The 14,966-nt window shown below is 39.4% G+C and overlaps 1 protein-coding gene across 1 annotated transcript in view; it reads right to left on the bottom strand.

Annotated features, from left to right (window-relative positions):
* LOC139124556 (uncharacterized) overlaps positions 1–14,966 on the bottom strand; it is an 85,035-nt gene that overhangs the window by 48,436 nt on the left and 21,633 nt on the right. Inside the window, exon 2 of the mRNA XM_070690693.1 lies at positions 2,303–2,578. Coding sequence (XP_070546794.1) covers positions 2,303–2,578 — 276 coding nt within the window. The remainder of the gene's footprint in view (positions 1–2,302; positions 2,579–14,966) is intronic.

Here is a 14,966-nt window from a genome sequence, read left to right as displayed (position 1 = left end):
TTGGCTGTCGCTTGAACCATAGCCGGGGATGAGTAAGCAGGCAAGATTCACATCCTTACCTGCCAGGATATCGCGGCGAATCGCTGGAGACACCACTTCGATATGTGGTAGGCTTTCTGAAGGCGTTCCGCGGGTCCATAGCAAGTTGTTGGACAACGATGTGGAGGGGATGTCATTGACGTTGTTAGAACGTTGGGCGCCGCCATCTTGGATTGTGTTGTTTACGTTCTGGAGTGGAACTTCGAGAAGTGATGTCAGAGGGTTCATAGGTGACTCAGTGGCCGCTGGTCGAAGTTGCTGTTGCAGGATATTGTATATCGCATTGACTGAGTCTTGCAGCTGTGTAAACATGGCAGTTGTTACATAACTATCTTCTTGGTGGTACTGTTGGCTTGGGACGCTGCCCGCCGAAATGCTGGCCGAAGGAACCATTGCAGACAATGAAACCTTGAAGGAGACCTGGGTCCGAACTCGGTTTGAATGCCAGGACCATCATTTGCCTGAGGCCGTTTAGAAGGATTGTGAGTAATACGTGTAGTACCATGGACGTGTTCGATATTCGCAGTTACAGTATCCAACGTAGCACTTGCAGTGGAGCGAGACAGGGAGCGAGTGGCCGGCCTTGTGTAAGGCTGCGCGCGGGGTCTTGAAGCTGGTTGAGCATTCGGACGCTGAGATTTTTTGGCTGTCTTCGGACGTCCTTTGGCTGGCATAGTTGTTCGATGGAAGGGATCGTAAGCGTATCCGGACAGAGCGTAATAGGCTGAGCTGGTATAGCATGAACCCAGCGGCTGAATGAATGAATGAATGAATGAATAAATGGGAGCGATGAGACAAAGCCTTGATGATGTAGTGTCGTGTGCAAACGTGGCTGATTGGCTGGGAAGGAGGATTGATGACAGTCATGGTAGAAGAGCCGATTGGCTAAGGGGACGACAGTGAAGATGTAAGGAATGCAGATAGCTAGGTGTAATCACAAAACACATCTGTGATAAAACACAGATTCCACTTAAAGAAGGTTAACTTACATCATCATCTACAAAAAATTTCCTTTGCGTTACTTAGAGATTTTTGTCCTTTTTTGTTTTCTCAGGATAGTTACAGTATCATTTGGCAAACCTTGACTTATACAAAACTGACATTGAGTGTCAGAGGGGACTGTTTCTTTGCTAAATCGTGAAAAGTGAAAGCATGTACGACAACTTATTTTCCAGGATAAAAGGAAGGAATGCCGTCCGACTTAAAAAAATGTACACATTGTTTCTATGCCATATTGTCCGTCTCATAGTGAGGCATTGGCAGGTTAGCATACCCGAATGTTTACGCATGCTTCTTTTGGCTTCATAAAGTAGCTATACGGTTAACAATGTACTAAGTTGCTGAAGGGGTGCAAATAGAAAAAATAAAGGAGGCCTTCGTTTAGAGGAGGGTGCTGTCTTAGATTGTGCTTCATTAATCAGTATGAAAAGTTTAGTAGTTGTAACTGCAGGCCCACATACTGGTTAAATTAAAGTGCTCATATTCTCGTTTCAGATTGTAAGCTCACTGGTGGCAAGTGCAAATGAACAAACATATGGAACAAAAGCAATGCCACGGTTTAATTAATACAATATTTGATAGATTTGTAATGCTTTGCATAGAGTATTTGGTCACTTAGTCTTCTGCAGGAAATTTAATCGGGAGACCTTGGAAGATATACGCGTGTTAGGTGAGTCACGGATTTATATTTTATTCGGCCTCGGGTTCAATAAAAAAGGCAAGTGAAATAGGTTTCAAAGTATGGACATGCGATTAGCAAGTTCTGATTATTTTTCAGATAGACAACATCAAACTGCAGTTCAGTCTGCTGACACATACTTGAAGCTGGGTAGGTTTAACATTAAGGAGCTTGTATTCAATCGATTTCTAGTTAATTCAATTTACCAAATCTAGGTTACAGGCACCCTATATGCAATTAGGAAGATTAATCGAGATAAAAGAAGGTTCTAATATAAACCCTCGAAAACAGTTAACGTTCGAGAACATCCGCCATAGCAGTAGCGAAACACATATGCTATCATGTTTCGTCATTTGCATCACTCCTCTAGTATTTCCCTGTTATACTGTTAGATACAAAGCCTGCATACGAATTGTTTTATCTAACTAAAACCTTGTGGTATAAAGATTTTCACCCCTTCTATGTGCTGCATGCAGAGCCGGATATTTCACTGCCTATGTTATCGGTGAATATAGATTTCAAAGAAGCATACCAACATAGAAGAACTATGAAAAGTATCATTTTCGAAGAAATAAATAGTCTTACCTTCTACTTTACTCCTTACAGCCTTTGCAGCGTTACCTAACCCAATCTCTTCAAGGCAATGAAGCAGACGATCAAGTGCAGTTATTCCATTGTCCTGTAGCCATAATTTCAGTATTTCCCTTGCCTTTTCAGTTGGTTCAAAATCATCGTACAGCTCTACATCATCATCTGAGATATTCAGTGCTTTCCACAATTCACCAAAGTTATCTTCTTGAAGTAATGTTACCGTCGTAGAAGCGACTTCATCCAGGAGATTCGGTGAACGCTCTTGAGTATCTAATCACAAATATAATATAACATAATTCCTTGCATTATGGTAACGACAACAATTAGGATTATTTAATTTCACTCCATAAAGTATATTTAATCGTAAGACATCCCTATAATAAAAATGTTAAGTGTTGTTACTGATTCAAGTACATAAAAAGGGTTGAAGTCGGCTACACATTATGCTCACCCTTAAGTAGTCATCGCTGATAACACAGTCCCCACCTGTAATTGGGTACATTTATTAAGTCGTTAGAGCGAAAAGAGTCGAATCGTTAATGGTTCTACTCGCAATAACAAGGACGCGATGCGTCCTACAGATTCAGTACGCCCAAATAATCGGATGCGCTATTTTGCAGGTTGCGGGCTGCGGTTGCGGGCATGAAGAAATGTGTGTTTTTTGGTATCATTTTTGCCAGTAGTTAGAATAACTGCTAAAATAGTATCTAGATGTATTTGTTTATGGAATAAAAGCCGTGAACTTCTTAAATAATGCCGTTTAATATTTAGCTTACATCTGGTAAAGCTCCACCAACGTCAGAATAGTCTATTTTCCATCCAACATTCGCAGTTGCACAGCGCACTGCCGATCGAAGCTTTCGAAATGATATGACTGAACACGGATGAGTAATAATATGAACACAAGAAAGATTTCACAACAACTCGCTATATTAACTTTTTATGTTATGATTAGGATGGATATTTTAAAGTAAGTTTCGGATCGTTGACAGCACAGATGAACTGGGAGATGAACTTCAGTTCGTTGAAACTTGACACGCCTAATAATTTGTTACTTTTCCATAGAATGCCATGCCCTTCTCACACTTCAGATTAGTTCAACCGCCGATAAAAGCACAATTTTCAAAATCGTTTTCAATGCTGTTTAAAATTATTTTATTGTGGTGAACACGATTATTGTCCTAGGAAACTTTTCATAGTCACGCTGGATCAAATGCCGCATGATGGAGCGACTATCATGCTGCAGGTGCAAGTCATAGAATACGTTCATGATATTAGGAGATACAAAATTATTGAGAGCTGCAGAACACAAACTAATCCAAAAATATTCCTATTAGATCGATTCCTGAAAATAAGTCAACGCACCGGCGTGTTTTCCCGCTGAAATTCTCAGTCGCGTAAAATGTTAGAGGAATGTCGTTCTCTGCGGTCGCGACCTCGGGTGAACCGAAACGGCAAAGTAAACTAAGTCCTTTGTTGTACGTCTTTTTCTGTTTAAAGATTTCATGAAAAATACACGGCATTTAAATACACACCACTTCTACGCTTTTTAAGTAAAATTTTTCCTTAACATTGCATTAAGTAGGCATTGTTTAATTTTCTGTATGTGTTGCCCTAGAACCGAATTGTGAATGGATGCATTACAAAGAATTTACTTCCTATGGCCTGATACCAGAATGTAATTTACATTCTGCGATAACTGGCGACATTCCGAGGCGTGATTTTTTTGTCAGTCTGATATTATTTCTCACTCACATCCATGGCAAGAATCCCTAATTATTTGTAATGGCCAGGCAGCTCGGAATAAATAAATTGGTCCTCGGAATCGCCGCTTTTAGTTTAGCAGATTTTTTCAGAAACATGACGTATTTTCACCCACTTGGTTTGGTCAGTTGTAGCATCTTTAGTCCAAAAATCAAGTTTACAGCATTTATGTTTTCTACAGCCTTCAAATGTACAGTATTATGTTAAAATACACCATATAGTTGTGTTTCATTAATTTTAACCATCTTGACCTGATGGTGAAATATGGACTTGGCAGGAATAGGGATACTGTACGATAGACCTGATCATGATTATTGATAATAGACAAGTTCTAAAGGTTTTATTTTTATATACTAAATGCCATATTACATATATTAGAAATCTAGCCATAATTCTAAAAACCCACAGCCCGCACCCGCAACCCGCAGCCCGCAGCCCGCACTTTAGCAGATACCCCAAACAATCACGTGATGCCGGTACAAACAAACCCACATGTGTACTAACGCGTATGGAAATACACGTACGTCTATGCGAGTTTGCGCACATGGCTTAGTTTGTACCGTGGTCGATTCGAATTCCGGGTTTGGCCTATAGGGGTAAAGAAAGGGCTTAATGGTCGAGAATAAGTTTCCTGTTGGTGAAAACGTAAAACCCATCTTGCCGGCACCCTGATCACAAAATATCATTAAATAAGTCAACTAGTAATTAATCTACAGGATATTGCAAAATACTTTGCATTCTATTATAACACTAATACATAATAATCTGTACTACGTTCCATTAAGTTTGATGCAGTGCTCCGACCATAGACCCTCGAGGAAAACGGGAAAGGCAACTGCGGAAAAGATCAAAGGGACTTTGGATGTGTTAATGGGTCGGGGACGGAATGAAGCTGTACCCGATCGACTGAACAACGTCCAGTTCATAGACACTGCATGCTGGTATACGGTTATAAGTTTTCGGATTTCAAGTTATTTCGGATTACCCGCAAGTCTATTTTTAGAAAGAAAAGTTCTACAAATATTTTGAGAAGAATTCGTCAGAATGGTTTTAAAGTATTTTTACATATTATTAGCGAGATTCGATGCAAATATAAGTCTTACAGGGAGTCAGTATGTTCCCGTAAAGTGACAAAATTTCGAATACAAATCCGAAACACATACCGCTGCAGTTCCAGAATTAACAGCAGCTGACATCCCAGAGTTGTTTACATTCTGCAATCGTCCGTTTATCTCCAATTGGCCCTCGTTTTTGCAGTTTTTTAACTGTCGGAATATTTGCGAGGGGTGCTCCATGTCGGTAAAAATGTATGTTAACTACTTAAATGTTGTTCAAAAACTTTGAACGGCCAAATTTGCGAGGACAGCGTTTAGCTTTGTTTAAATGTTTCTCTACCTTACCGCTTCTGACTCCACCAACCGTTGGAGTCCCGATGTATCGCAAGGTTTCACTTGACAGCGAAAGTCAGTGTTAAAAATGTATCTTCTAGCACTTTGCGGGTGTAGACATGTGTAGCATATCAGAATTATGGTGTTTTCTTCAGGCTAAAAGAGTACCAGAATGTTTAGAGGTCGTGTACTTGAGCTCCGATGGAGTAGTCATTTTTGTATCCCTAATTTTCGTCAAATGTTGCGTGACAAATGAAATAAAGGTCAGATTTTCGTTTCGCAGGGCTGGGAATTGTAGACCTGTCCAACGTGTAAATGTTTGTTGTTATCTGAGATTTTTATGGTAAGGAATGTAAACTTAAGATGTTGGTACCTAGCAAGAGTTTTCTGTAGCGTCAATGGCTAAATGTATACTCTGTTTATTCGTCTAGTGTTTTCCTGTTGACTTCGGCTAGAATCCAAAATGTGATCTTCATCGTTACCAGAACATTCACCACGACTGGTATGAAAAAAACTCAAAATTCTGTGTAATTACTCGGAACGTGCCATGTTTGATCGTTAATGAGATTAATTTTAGTAGGCATTATTGTTGTCGGGACAGCTTGGCATATAAACTTAATATATTCCAAGATAGATCGCACAAGGTAACCACAGCAGTTGCCTGACCCGTTTATCTCGAGGGTCTATGTCTAGAAATTCAACCTAAAACCAAGCATTCGTTATTTATGCAAATAAACAATGAATTTCAATGATACAACTAAGTGTCATTCAATTCAATAACAACACTGTGAGAACAACATGTGTATAAAGGTTCATAAAATTGCTTGCACTAAATGTATTTATGGATATTCGCTCATGTCACTCGAATGAGATAAATTCATTTAATATGCAATTAAACATTTATTAATGTTGAATCGCTAAACGTCTTTACTAATAAAGTAATGTGCTCTCAACATCTGTACCAAATCTCATATCATTTGATGAAATATCAGCCACATTATGAAAATTCATTAAATATGCAAATCAGCAGTTAGTTGATATGATAATGCTACATATCTTTCCATGCCATTACACTACTGGAAATTCAAATCAGTATGCAAATTAGCAATTTATTGACATACTATTTCTTAATGTCTTCACACAGTATTAAAGTACTGAAATATCAACAACAGTAAATGTTTCATCATTTTTGATGCTTTATGTCTGGACATAGCACCTCATTATGAAATTTCACTAAATATGCATATTCATGAAAAATTAACATATACTGCTAAGTGTCTTTGTAAAGTATTATAGGACTGTGTGCTTGCGATTTGTACCGAATTTTGTCAAATATGCTGCAGTATTTCGGGATATACTACCCTTATTACAAAATGTATTCAACGTTCATATTAGCGATTTATTGATATAATACTGAATTATGTCACGGCCTACTATTGGAACTTAATTTTACCAAAATCTGGACAAACTTTCATCAAATTTGGCGCAGTCACTCGAGAAAGAGGCCTTTTTTTCAAAAAATTATGCACGATAGCAATAATTATGCGTGCTACACCAAATAAACTGACGTGCATATGCATGCTTTAGTTTACTATATTTGTACCAAGTTTGAAAGGAATTGCCTCACACATGACATAGATAACTACAGGGATGGACAGACGCGCGGACGGACGCAGAGACACGACCAAACCTGTGAGTTTCCCAAGCATTGTCCGTGGACACTAAAGATAGAGGTTCAATAACCGAACTAAGTTGTTACAATTTTCTTACTGCCAACCTTCCACGAAGTGTAGAGTTCATAAAGCACTCACACTCACATACTCGCTATCACTCATCCACTTTCTAAGTAAATGAATATTTCGCTTTTCTTGGCAAAAAACACACACACGGGGACAGATTCTGTCCACAAAGAGCTATCACCATGGCGATGAAATTGAGTAGATTTTCGATCCGATTCGAACTCAGAACGTCATGCAGCGTTGCAGCCAGGAATTGTAAACAAGGGGACACTGTGTCCGACTAACATTTATTTTGGGGATATTTTGAACATATTGAGACAAAATGCATCAGTTATCAATAAAATTTTGTGCTAACGTCACCTTGCTTGGATATCAGGCAATTGTAACAATATATGATATGTGCCGCTAATTAGACCTCAGTACTGCAGTTAGAAAGCGAACAATTGTCATAATATTCAGTGCAGCGTTTTAATTACTCAGTAACAACAACCACACAGTAGGTTCGCGAGTGCACTCAAGGTGACCGCAGTACTCGACAATGCGGGACAAATGGTTATTTTTTTTTCGGAAAATTGTCGCAAGAGCGCGTCCTGGCTACAACACTGCTTTAACGTACGCATCAAGTCACTTATCGAAGAGATTACAGTCAAACCGCTCGGACAAATCCTCATCCTAAAATAGTTGTACAATAACTGAGCTAAGATGTTACATTTTTTTCTGGCTGCTGCCCCTCCACACTCTGTAGAGTTCATGAAGCACTCACAGTCATATACTCGATATCACAATCGTACACAAACGCTCACAGGACAATTAATACATCGCCCATCTTCTATTTCAATAACATATCAGCAGCTATTATGAAGATTTGCTGTTTGTCTACTTTTTACTGGTATAAAGATGTTTAGATTTTTTATATGCGTCATTGGTCGGTCAAGCTGACAAGGTATCAATAAACATTATCCACTTCAACTTACGACGTCTCTGCGTAGTAGCATCCTGTGTTACCTCTCGTCGAGCTGATTCCCGTAAAGAAGTTGCCATAACCGGTAAAAGAAGCGGGCAACACAGGCCAGAGAAAAATATCGGCACCCTAGTCAATACTCACGGCTGTATCGTTTTTCTGAGCATCATAGCGTAAATTTGATTTCAAAAAAGCCATTACGTCTGAAGCCGATGCTATTCCAACATTTTTTTACCACAATACTGATGAAGAACATTTGAAGGCTCCTCCTCAGGCAAGCTCTCCAGCTAGATCGAGAGGTGTAAGGTATCGAACAACCGCGCACAAAGTTTCATGCAGAAACGTCGGCGAGAGGGAATAATAAGCTTGCCTGTCCCTTGTTTACACTTTCCTCATCTGTTACTTTTAACTGCAACACTGACATTTAATTTTGTATCACTGATTATCGCATGTACAATTCATAATTTTGAAGTAAAATAGGCGAAAAAATCAGACCTCAATTGTCTTTAGCCTTTAGAACTGCGAGTTATGTTTATAGTCAATTGGATTGTACGAAAACACAGTCCCTCCTGTGACAAAAATAATAATTGTGTTTTTCATAATTAACATAGTTTAGACAATTATGTTTTCAGATACAAAGTGATGAAAATTTTATTTAGTTTAGAGCCCCCACAATCCTGCAAAATTAGGCCCGTTTGGCATCGCCGACACTTCAATGTCAGCGTTCGCATGCTGCGGTTTAGAACACTGACGGCAAAAAGTAGCAAAATGTGTGACATGAAATCGTGAACGCGATGCATGTACTGTGTTTGGGACACTTGAACCAGTACAGTTTTTCTGCGAGTGTCAGACGTAAGATGTAGAATCTTGACATTATTAAACGGATGACCTCTTTTTGGAGGATGTGGTAGCCCGAAAAACGGCCGGTTGGTTTTTGATCATCTGATGATCGGATCTATACTGCTTCAGTAACAGGCCATAGCGGGCGAAGTGTCTCCAACATCCAGTGGATGACATCGATGTCCCAGTTAAGGAGTCAAGATGTTCCTGCGTCCGCGAATGCAGTCTCCTTAGCCTCAATGAGCGGGAACGTGATTTGAATACTTTTCGGCCATGGTAAATCATCAGCCGGTTTCGCTGGCAGTAACGATTTTTCCAGCATTACTTGAGTACCTCGATAGCTCGAGCGCACTCGTACGGGTATCTTAGCCTAAACGCCATGGTGAAAGGTATTCTTATGCATATGTGTACGGAGTTATTACAGAGTTTAGCGCTTTTTATTTTCAAATCTGCTCTTTCATATTATTGAACAAATATAAAAGAATGAAATATTAAGAATATTGGCCAGAATACCGTTGTTCTCTGGCTAAGTCTTCGAGCTCTGGATAGTCTGAACCATTGTCGCTCTTACTAAGCGACATTTTGTTTGGTCCATGTGACGCCCCTAGACACACTCTGATGGCGAATATGAGAAATCGATAAAAAAACTGATTCTGGCTCAGTCTTGCAGATTGATTTTTTGGCGGAAGGAAACGGTTGTTTTTATACGTTTTCTTTGCACTATTGTCCCTCATCTCCTTGTACATACTTAATACGTGGAACAGGATAACTATTTGATTGGTTTTTTTTTATTTGCATTTCAATTTTAAAACTAATATTAACATTCTACTTTTTGAATCTGCTTTTTAGCCTAAGGAATCAAATGTTTTTTGCGATTTTTTAGTTTAATTACTCTTTGTAACAAGTCGATATAATTTCAGGATCCCTTGTCCATTATTTAAGATATTGACGCTAATAAACAAAGAATAATTATTCTCCTCCTTTTTTGATAATACATACATCGGCTTCTCTATCTCTTTAATATCAGAATATTAATAGTGTAGTGAAACCCTATGTTGCAAATAACAGAAATACCTTTGTAAGTCTAAAGAATAGCTATGTTAATTCCTGTTATCGTTTAGCGCGCGGTTATTAAATGTAGTAAACGAAAATTGCAATGTAAGCGTGGCCCACAAATTCAGTCCAGTCGACTATTTTCGCCTTACCAATGTTTGCCAGACGCCGTATCTTATAATGGGAAGTAAGTATTTCACACATTCATAAGTTCCCTACGGGCAGTAACTACCAGGGATTTAGCTTGCATAATAAGTATCATACACATCAGCTTCACGCTAAAGTACGCTCACCACACACGCAAAATTATATAAAAACTTTATTGTGGCAAGAATACTAAAACTATTTGCCATGCTTGTGAATAAAAAAAAATGAGGTGAAATTTCGGTTTCACCCACCCAAAGCTACATGTTTTGCCAATTGATCGAAGCGAGCATGTAGGTCTTTCTTTCTGCCTCCAAGAAGCGAGTAACACTTCCTGGTTGATACCGAGGCAAACCGGAATAATAGCCAGTCAGAGGGCGTATTGACCAAAGTCACTTGTTGTTCCATACACGATGGCCACTAGGTGGTATGCATTATGTATACCACACAACAGCCTTCATGTATCGAATCACACGTGACTGGTACTGACGCCTTTGAGTTTACATGTCCATGGAGGTGTCATTTGCACGATTTCTCTGTGGTCGAAGTCCACAATTGATTTAAATCACAACAAACAGGATGACATTGGACCTCTATTAGATATAAATCGAGAGCCTTGTGACTTCAAAATGCTGTGACCATGACCCCAATCTAAGGGCATTGCCTAAGTGTAGCAAATTGACCCCGACTGAAACCGCATATAGAAATTTAAAAACAAAGCCGCACATACTTTTATGTTGCGATTCTGTGTTTACAATTTTGCCCCTGAAAGCTAAATAGCTTAGGAGAACAGGTTGATTTCACTGGACCTTCAAGTGGAAATTTCGGAAGTTGCTAAGATGATAATTCAAAGTGTAAGAACTAAAATGAATCGCCATTCGAGAAATTGATTTAGATCTCAGCTTTAGTGAAAATGCTAGGACTAGGCCATATTGCTCTAGACAGCTGAATTACACAGATTTCTACAATATTCTTAATTGTTCGAATTTTTGGTCACGCTCAAAAGAGTTGGTCACGCTCAAAAGAGTTGGTCACATTGTCATGAAGTTATCATCGGTAATGAACAAACTGATTCCTCCTGAAGTGCTACGCTATCTACAGAGTTAGAGAGAGCCGCTTTTAGATACCCAAATACGGACAAGTAAACGGCCAAATCATTTGCCTAATGTTAGGTTTAACTGCTTGAACTCTGATTCTTTATCTTTGACTTTTGATTCCTGACATCTGATACTTAACATCTAATCCTTATCTATGACCTACAACCTTTGATTCGTGATCTCTGACTTCTTTCCTTCGACCTGTCACCAATAACCTCTGACCCGTGACAAACTTTTGCATATCTTGACTTCTACAGGAGATAAATTCTCATTCCAAATGGTACACTAGTAATTCCCCTCAGATATAATAACATTACAGTAGAGGAGTGACTTAATGCAGCTTACTTTTTCATTTTGAACCTATCAATTATATCTCCGAAAATTTAAAATGTTGTTTAAAGAAAAAGGATTTTGCCCTTAGGGTATCAACAAAATTATACTTTAACATTTCTAGAATGACCTTTTTATCCTTCCAACACCTCTTTAAGGGTTGGAGTAAGGTCAACCAAAAGTCACTGTTGCACCAGGGGGGGGATTATGACGCATGGTAGTTTTTGAGCATGTTCACTACGAAATAAAATCTTCGAGGGATGGCTGGTAGGACTATTTTGGGTCGGTGTTATGATCGATTTTCAGGGAACAGCGAAATAGCCTCTATTTCGCGCATTTAGGGACAAGGATATCAACTTGAAGGTAACTTATACCTATGACATGCTTTCAAGGCATGGCTGGCCTTAGGGTAACACCCCTAGACTTGTCTCGATAAACAACTCTGAAGGCCTTTCTGTAGTTATTTTTCTCTTTCCATGTCCTTGATGTCTTTGATGTCTTAGAGAAATAAATTATGTGAATCCACTGAAGGTGTGTCAATTCCGGCACTAGTGCCTATGTTTAAGGAAAAAGAATATTTGTGACTTCTCAAAGCAGAATGGATTCTTTGATGGTGAATCTCAACGCAAAAACGATTTTCACAAACATATCTGATGGAAACTCAAACCCGGAGCTTCAAACGAAATTCCTCTGCATTTTGTCAATGTTGAGGAGTATGTGATCCTCTGAGATGTGGGTGATTTGCTGACAACTACATAGGTGAGGTCGACCATCGCTGCAGGAATGTGGAAAGATGTCTGCAAGTAGTATACAAAAAGGGGTTTCTGGACCAACAACCGAATGTGCGAGTCTTAAATCGGCAAATGAGGCTCTCATCCCAACAAAGGCTAAAATCCAGTGTTATTTGAGAAGGGCCTGGGCGCCTTCATTTACCAATTTAAATATTGGCTCATTAGCATCATACACGTGAGCTAATGTCTTAGCTATATCTCTCTGTCTGTCTATCTATGTGTGTTAGTGTGTGTGCCTGTATGTCTGTCTGTCTGTCTCTTTACACGAAAACTCAAAATGTCTGAACGGATTCAAGTCTGATATGGTATACAGGTACTGTATGCTACTTGAGAGATCTGATTAGATTTTGGTTAGTGTGTACTTGCATATATGAAGTTATGGACTATCGTTCTTTTTCATATTATGGTTTCTGACGGAGACAGTAATGACAGCATCGACATATATTAAGAAATACTGTACAAAATTTCATGAAATTTTTCACAGACGACAATCTCAGAACACTTTGATGATACTGTGAGTGTCATGTCAATTATCTGCTCATTTGCATATTTTATGATCTTTTGTAATTAGTGATATAACTCTAAAATTCCTATACCCAATTTCATTATACCTGGTAAAGATATTAATCTGATAGATATCTAACTGTACTAAGAATATTGGTTAGTGACAAGTTAATAAATATCTCATTTGCATATTCAATTAAGTTTTGTAATTAGTCATATCACTCAGAAATAATTGCATACAATATTATGTAACCTGTAGCAGATATTGACCTGATAAATGTTAAATTGTCGCGTGAAGCACTGAGCAACGTCAAGCTTATTAGGGATTCATTTGAATACTTTGTGATATTTGAAGGCCCCTCACCAATTTTGATGGGTGGCACATTAAGCCTTGATTCAGAGTGTTGGAGCCTAATGTTGCGTTGGATGCCAAAATTGTGTCCAAAGAACGATTTTGTCCTTATGACGTTCCCTGTTTTTCCATTAAACATCCGGCAGAAATGGGATATCAGAGAGAATAGCAATAAAGATCAGAATAAAACACCTGGCATTGGCGTAAATAGAGCTCTGTGGCTGAAGGCGCAGGGCAGATTTTGTAAATTTCAAAGACGCTAACTCAGGAAAGGATCATACACGAAGCCTTGCTATGTGCTGGTAAGTGGATGACAAATCATTTATATCTCTATGTTTGTGGTTACAAAAATGAGGTGTTGCAACTATATCACAGAGAGCAGTGAGCTCTTGATAGAATCAAAGGGTATGTGAAAAGGAATAGGCCCAGCTGGTGGAAATTGAATGATCTTTGATAAGAGGTTAGGTTTTTAGAGAGACTACCCAGCAGATATTGAACATCCACTAAGAGATTAGCGACAAAAGGAGCCAGCAGCAGCAAAGTGGTTACCCATCAATCACTTACAGGAATCACCAAGCAGGTATTGAACAACCATTTTGAGAGTAGCAGGAAAAGGGGTACCCTCTCGTTACTGAGAGGAGACCCTGCAGGTATTGAACAGCTATTTACTAATTGATAATAGTAGCAAGGGTTACCCACTGATGAAGATACCCATCCCAAAGCCTGTGCCTCCATGACCTCTCCTCAATTAAAAGGATATTCATGGAGATGACCTCATCTTCATGCACAAACATTATACCCTTAGGACCTACCTTCTGAGAAGGAAGAGGGTGTTGCCCAAGGGTGACGTCTCTAGGCTGACCCCCTGTTTTCTTGGAAGGTGTACAACCCTAGATCACACTGAGACCAACCAAGGAATTGGCGACCATGGCAGCCTAAGGTTCCAGTTGGCGATGAGGGTCCTCCTTAGGTTTGACAAACCAGATGATTTCCCAGATTAAAAACAGTCTGTGTTCTGCCATAAGTAAGTGGTACTCCTACAAGCCAGTGGATTGATGAGGCAATAGATTATGTCTTCACCCATTATCTGGAGGTGTTGGAAAACTGAACAAGGAGGGATTCAGGCTTGGTAGCTGATGGAGTTACCACTTTCTGGCTGGACATTGCTGGATACCAGCCCCTGACAGGTTGCTCTTACATCCTACTACAAGCAGCCCTCAGAAACAAAGCAATTATAAAAACCAAAGATGACAACTGCCTCCGCTGGGCTGACTGCTCAGGTTTGTGTCCTGCAAAGCACCTTGTGGAGATGCTATTGATGTACCCCATCAGAATTGACTGGACAAGTCCTTGACCAGTATTAATACCCCACTCTCCGTTTCGAAATTTGGTTAAGTTTAGAGACAGGGAGGCCCGGCCATAAATGTCTTTCGTTGGGGAAAATGTGTTGTCAGTGTTTTTCACATTAGCAAGACCAGTGGAATTACAAGGACATTTATGTTCATTGAGGTGGCAGGTAAAGCCCGCTACATCTATATGAAGACTTCAACTGGCTCTTCAATGATCAGATAAAGTACAAGGGGCAAACTTTTCTATTTACGCTGCCTTCATGGCTAAATCAGGCAGGACCTGCTTGAGGCCCACAAAGCTGAGTGCCAGGGGATCAAGAAGAAAACCATGAGGGTCAAGATACCA

Source organism: Ptychodera flava, chromosome 3 (assembly GCF_041260155.1).
Source record: "Ptychodera flava strain L36383 chromosome 3, AS_Pfla_20210202, whole genome shotgun sequence".
Classification (NCBI taxonomy): domain Eukaryota; kingdom Metazoa; phylum Hemichordata; class Enteropneusta; family Ptychoderidae; genus Ptychodera; species Ptychodera flava.
This window is presented reverse-complemented; position numbering and strand designations above follow the sequence as displayed.